Raw genomic sequence first — 4,952 nt, 5'->3', positions numbered from 1 at the left:
TTCCTGGTGACGGTATTGCTGCAGACCCGCAACTCACACCTGGTCTTGCGACCGCCGTTCTGATAATCGAGACAGGCGTCACAGCTTCCGCAATTGGGTGCCTTGCAGCCATCGCACTGGCCACACCGTTTGTCAGACTTGCTAGCGCCTTTGTCCTTCGTCTTTTTCTGCTTCTTTTCGTCGGTATTCGGGGTAGGACCCTGGGTCGGAACCAACCGGAACACCGTTTGGAGCGAAGGATCCTCCTCCTTGCATCGCTGACAATAATAGTGCTTGATATGCTTGGCTTCCTTCTCCGACACGTTTATGCAATCCCCGTGATACCATTCCTCGCAGGCATCACAACCGCTGGAATAGAACACCGAGATTAAACCCAAAAAAATTACTCGAAAAATAACCATCTACTTACATCATAAAACGGGACGAATCCGAAGACCGGCAGATGCAGTACGCCTGGCCATCTTGCTTCAAAATGGTAGCGATTTTACTCTTCCTCTCCGGAAGGTCGAACTCCTTGGCAATTTCTTCCTTCTGCAAGGGAAACACAATTATTGGTAACAACTAAAATTTTATGAAACCTAACAGGTCAAGTTCAATTACCGATTTTTTGCTCTTTTTCTTAGGTTCTGACATCGTTTCCGGACCAAAAAAACGGAAATAACTGGAGCGGATTTTCACCGTCGGAGTGAATTGTTTACAAACACGCACGTCAAAGATTTTGCACTGAAAAAAGTTGCATTGTCATAATCGAACAAAAAGAGGTGTACTAAAAATCTGAAGATGGTATAATACATGAGAAAACAAAATTAAGCATTATGTAGGTAAATGCGACAGCAATCCGCCAGGGGTGGAAAACAGAAGAAAAAAACAAAAAAAAAACGCTCAAATGTCAAATTGATCTGAATACCTCACCGACCAGTGAGCAGGCATCAAAGTTTGTTTCATTAGAATGACCATTCTTTAAACTTTTTTTAAGTCGTTGAGAGAGTTTTGCATTGATAAGTTTACAAGTTGCACTAAACTAATCTTTGGTAAAAAATCGGTTTCAACTGGTTTCTGTCAACTGGTAGATGTTCAACGTGTCAATGTTTTGGTCGAAACTAATCAACGTTGTTCAATGGAGCAAGTTGAAACCTGTCCGAGGAAGAAATAAATAAATAAAAAAAAAGGGAACAGTTGACCTATTTTGGCGGCTGCAAAAAGCCGCAAGTCGCCCATGTTGTTTAGTAGACTCGAAACATGTCTCAAAATCTCTCTAATAAAATGAGAGAACTGCGTTGAACAGAGTAAATGTTGCCAAATGCTATGAACGAAAGAGCACCTGTATCCGAGGTTCAAACAGCTGGTTTAGACCCAAATTTCGACCCAAGCAACCGCATCCATGTTCCATTATACCAGTTTCATCTCAAAATTTTTTAGAACTGGTATAAGGATTGCTACAAAATTGATGAAATTTGGGTCCAATTTGATACCAGTTCTAAACCGTTTGACAGTTAATGGAACATAAATACAAACAAATTCTAAACCTCAGAATATTTTGGTGAATAAATATTATCCAATTAATTTGAGGTGTATTTTTTACAAATTTGAGTTCTCTTTTTATAGAGTGTAACTAGTGGGAATTTTTTATGCGTGTTCCGAATTCAAAACATTCGAATTCCCGCATGCATCGTGCACGCGTTACCATGTTTACCAACAAGTTCGGCTAATTTCCTTTATTTCCAGTGAATTTTACGATTTTACATTTAAAACAGCTATGAAGTTCTCAACATCCAATGCTAAATGTTCCTCTTATGTAGGGAAACACGAGGTTTATGTCGGGACCCATACGGGCTCTTTCAAAAGTAAGTATTGCAATAACCTACCTACTATCGCAGCACGTGTTACTAAAGGCTTCTTTACATTCATAGAGCTCGAACCCTTCGATGATGATCCGTACCGACAGAAGAACCTCCAGCAAATTTCTGTCCTGGATAAAACATCCAAGGTGACGTGCATGGCTTTCGGCAACGAACATCAGTCGGAGATTCTATTGGGTCGAGCCAATCGCTGTGTTAAAGTTTTCAATTGTTCCGACGAAGATACCAGCTCCAGCTTTGAGGTGGCCGAGGGAGAAGTTGTCGGACTGGGTCGTGCCAATGGGTAAGTTGGGGTGTATTCTTTCGAATATTAGATATTAAAAAAATATTTCATAGTTGCATTGTTGCTGGAAACGATAAAGGAAGCGTGACGATTGTCAAATATCCCGATTCAGTGGTTTTCTCTGTGGGCGATAACCTATCTAAGCTTCGCATTTGTGCTACAGATCAGAATCTTATGGTAACGGGTGGCAAACACTTGCCACAAATAATCAAAATATGGGACCTGGAAAAACAAACTCCCATTTTCACGGCCAAAAACGTCAAGAAAGATATGCTGGAGCTGGAACAACAGGTTTGGGAAAATGATGTTCTGTTCATAGATCGAAACACGGTGGCATCGTGCTCTAGATACGGCTATGTGCGCGTGTACGATACCCGAGGTCATCAGCGGAGACCGGTTCAAGCCTATGCTCCTCCCGACGATCAACTTTCGTTCACCAGCCTTGCCAGTCATGGCGAATACCTGTACGCTGGAACAACTACAATTGGGGCACGTGCCTTCGATATACGAAAAATGAAAACACACATTCATGTCTACAAAGGATTCACCGGAACGGTTACCAGTATTGGTGTCGATTCTGGAGGCAGTTATATTTTTACCTCCTGCCTGGACCGGTACGTGCGTATTCACAACGTGCAGAAAACCTCAATGGTATATCAGTGCTACGTCAAATCAAAACCGACTCAGATATTGTGCACCGATTACCGTGAAAGGGTGGCCCCGCAGGAGAATGAAGAAGATGATGATGTAGTTCTTGTTGGCGAAGTGCAAGACAATGGAGAGGATTCAGAATATGAGGACATGTTTTCCAAAATGCAAACGGTTAGGTAAGTTTGATAATTTGTTTTTTTAATTTTCCTATTTTAATTTACAGTATATTTTCTCGATTTATGATGCTAATTTCAGCGATAAACCTGTTAAAAAGCGTAAAATAGTGCAACAAACTGAAGCTAAAGAAAAAAATGTTAAGAAAAAGAGCAAAAAGGTTAAATAGACGTTAAATTAACATTTTTTTAATGAATGAAATGTTTGTATTTTTCTTCCTGATATTCCAAAAATAATCTCACATTATTGAATTGTATTGTTGTTTTCAACCATTTGAATACGTTTTATTTAACTAACCTGCTTCCGAATTATTCATTGCATTGTTATTCCCATCCTGTATCTTTAATTGTCAATTTGTCAATTTAAAGTTTGGTAACTATTAATTTTAAAAATTGAAAAGATATTCCTGAAATCGGGTTCGAAAACAAGTAAACATTTTCAATAAAGTCACTATGGAAGGTTCAATCTATGATATCATATTCTATCGAATTGTACAAAGAAACCAACGTTGTCAAATTCATAAAAAATTGTTATTTGACGGATAAGTTTTTTTTTATTTACAACTAGTTTATTAAAGGCCTTTTACTTTTATAAAGTTTAAATGTGCCGAGGGTATTTATTTCACTGGTTAGCAGAGATGTTAAAATCGCGAGTCTACATACTCGCACTTTGCCCTTCTTTGCAGAACGATTTTATTTCGTTAAACTCAATCTGCAATGATGCTATCTAAAGTTCAACTCGGAAAGCATCAGGAAGTAAGCTTCGGGTAAACTCGGCAGGAGTAAACAGCAATCGGGGGGGAAACATCAGCGAAGCAAACGAACAGTTCTGCGCAGGGTTGCCAACATTTTTTTACAAAAATCAGGGAACTGGCGAAATAAAAATCAGGCAAATTCAGGCAATGTTAAAGTAACGGAAATTTGGCTCAAAGTGATGACTTTTTTTTTTGGTCATCGCTCCACATTTTCACTCTAATATGTGTTGTGAGCCTACTTGGTTGAATAATTGTACTGCATCAAGCAACCCAAAGATTCCATTTAGATCATGAATCAACGGGATTCTCTTTCATTGCTTTGATTCAGCTACATTTTCACTATTTCACTTCAGCATTGGTACCTACTCCAGTTCCTTACTACCCATTTTTCATGAGATTCACAAAAATCAGGCAAAAACAGGCATATTTTCAAAAATCAGGGAAATTAAATGGCTTATCAGGTTGTCAGGCAGAGCCTCGCAAAATCAGGCAATGCCTGAAAAATCAGGCACATTGGCATCTCTGGTTCTGCGAATTAAAAAAAATCGTTTTCGTTCGGCAGCCGAACACATCAATCGGACAACGCATGGGGGCGTGGCTTAAATTGATAGATACAAGGGAACGGGAAACGAGCGAGAGAAAGGTGCGAGGAATGTTAACTCGGTCCGTAGGGCAACGATCGCTCGTGAGCAGTGATGCCACATTAAAATCGGTATTTTCGAGTCCGAAAAAATCGGTATTCGGTATAAAAATTCCAAAAATCGGTATAAATACCGATTTTTTTTTTCAAAGCTTTTCATACTATTTTTATTGAAAGAATATTGAAAAATTACTATTTTGCTGATATCGTAATTTTTATCCATGATATTTTCTGCTCACTGCGACTTTATTGTGTTATTCACTCTGAACACTTTTATCATTTAGTATTTTTATGCTCCTTAAATCTTTACACTGAATACTACTACATTCATGAATCCAGATCTTGCCTGGATGTTCTTTTTTTTTTTATGGCGTTTAAATAGCTCGGGGAGCTGACGCTGGAAATGAAAATTAGAATAGTTTGGAGAAGAAAATTTAAAGTTTAGAGAAGGCAGCGTAGAATAGTAAGCGATCTTGAGACGTTGGTTAAACCATCAAGCACTTCATTATATCCATGGAATATGGATAAAATGCAGTTCAAGATAATAAACCAACCCCTCCCGATACCAGTTGTAGGAAGGACAAGGGTGGG

General features: G+C 38.9%; 1 protein-coding gene across 1 annotated transcript; it reads left to right on the top strand.

The window, feature by feature from the left end:
* The first annotated feature begins 1,642 nt into the window (after positions 1–1,642).
* Positions 1,643–3,207, top strand: LOC129741438 (WD repeat-containing protein 74). The gene is made up of 4 exons (XM_055733167.1): positions 1,643–1,844; positions 1,911–2,142; positions 2,196–2,969; positions 3,049–3,207. The coding sequence occupies exons 1-4, from the start codon at positions 1,757–1,759 to the stop codon at positions 3,134–3,136; spliced, it is 1,182 nt and encodes a 393-aa protein (XP_055589142.1). The 5' UTR covers positions 1,643–1,756; the 3' UTR covers positions 3,137–3,207.
* Positions 3,208–4,952: the final 1,745 nt, after the last annotated feature.

Source organism: Uranotaenia lowii, chromosome 2, assembly GCF_029784155.1.
Source record: "Uranotaenia lowii strain MFRU-FL chromosome 2, ASM2978415v1, whole genome shotgun sequence".
Classification (NCBI taxonomy): domain Eukaryota; kingdom Metazoa; phylum Arthropoda; class Insecta; order Diptera; family Culicidae; genus Uranotaenia; species Uranotaenia lowii.
This window is presented reverse-complemented; position numbering and strand designations above follow the sequence as displayed.

Excerpts from the sequence above, each read along its gene's own strand:
- LOC129741438 (XM_055733167.1), top strand. The coding sequence starts at position 1,757 with ATGAAGTTCTCAACATCCAATGCTAAATGTTCCTCTTATGTAGGGAAA. Across the intron at positions 1,845-1,910 it reads CCATACGGGCTCTTTCAAAA|AGCTCGAACCCTTCGATGAT; the intron begins GTAAGTATTGCA and ends TTACATTCATAG. Across the intron at positions 2,970-3,048 it reads TCCAAAATGCAAACGGTTAG|CGATAAACCTGTTAAAAAGC; the intron begins GTAAGTTTGATA and ends TGCTAATTTCAG.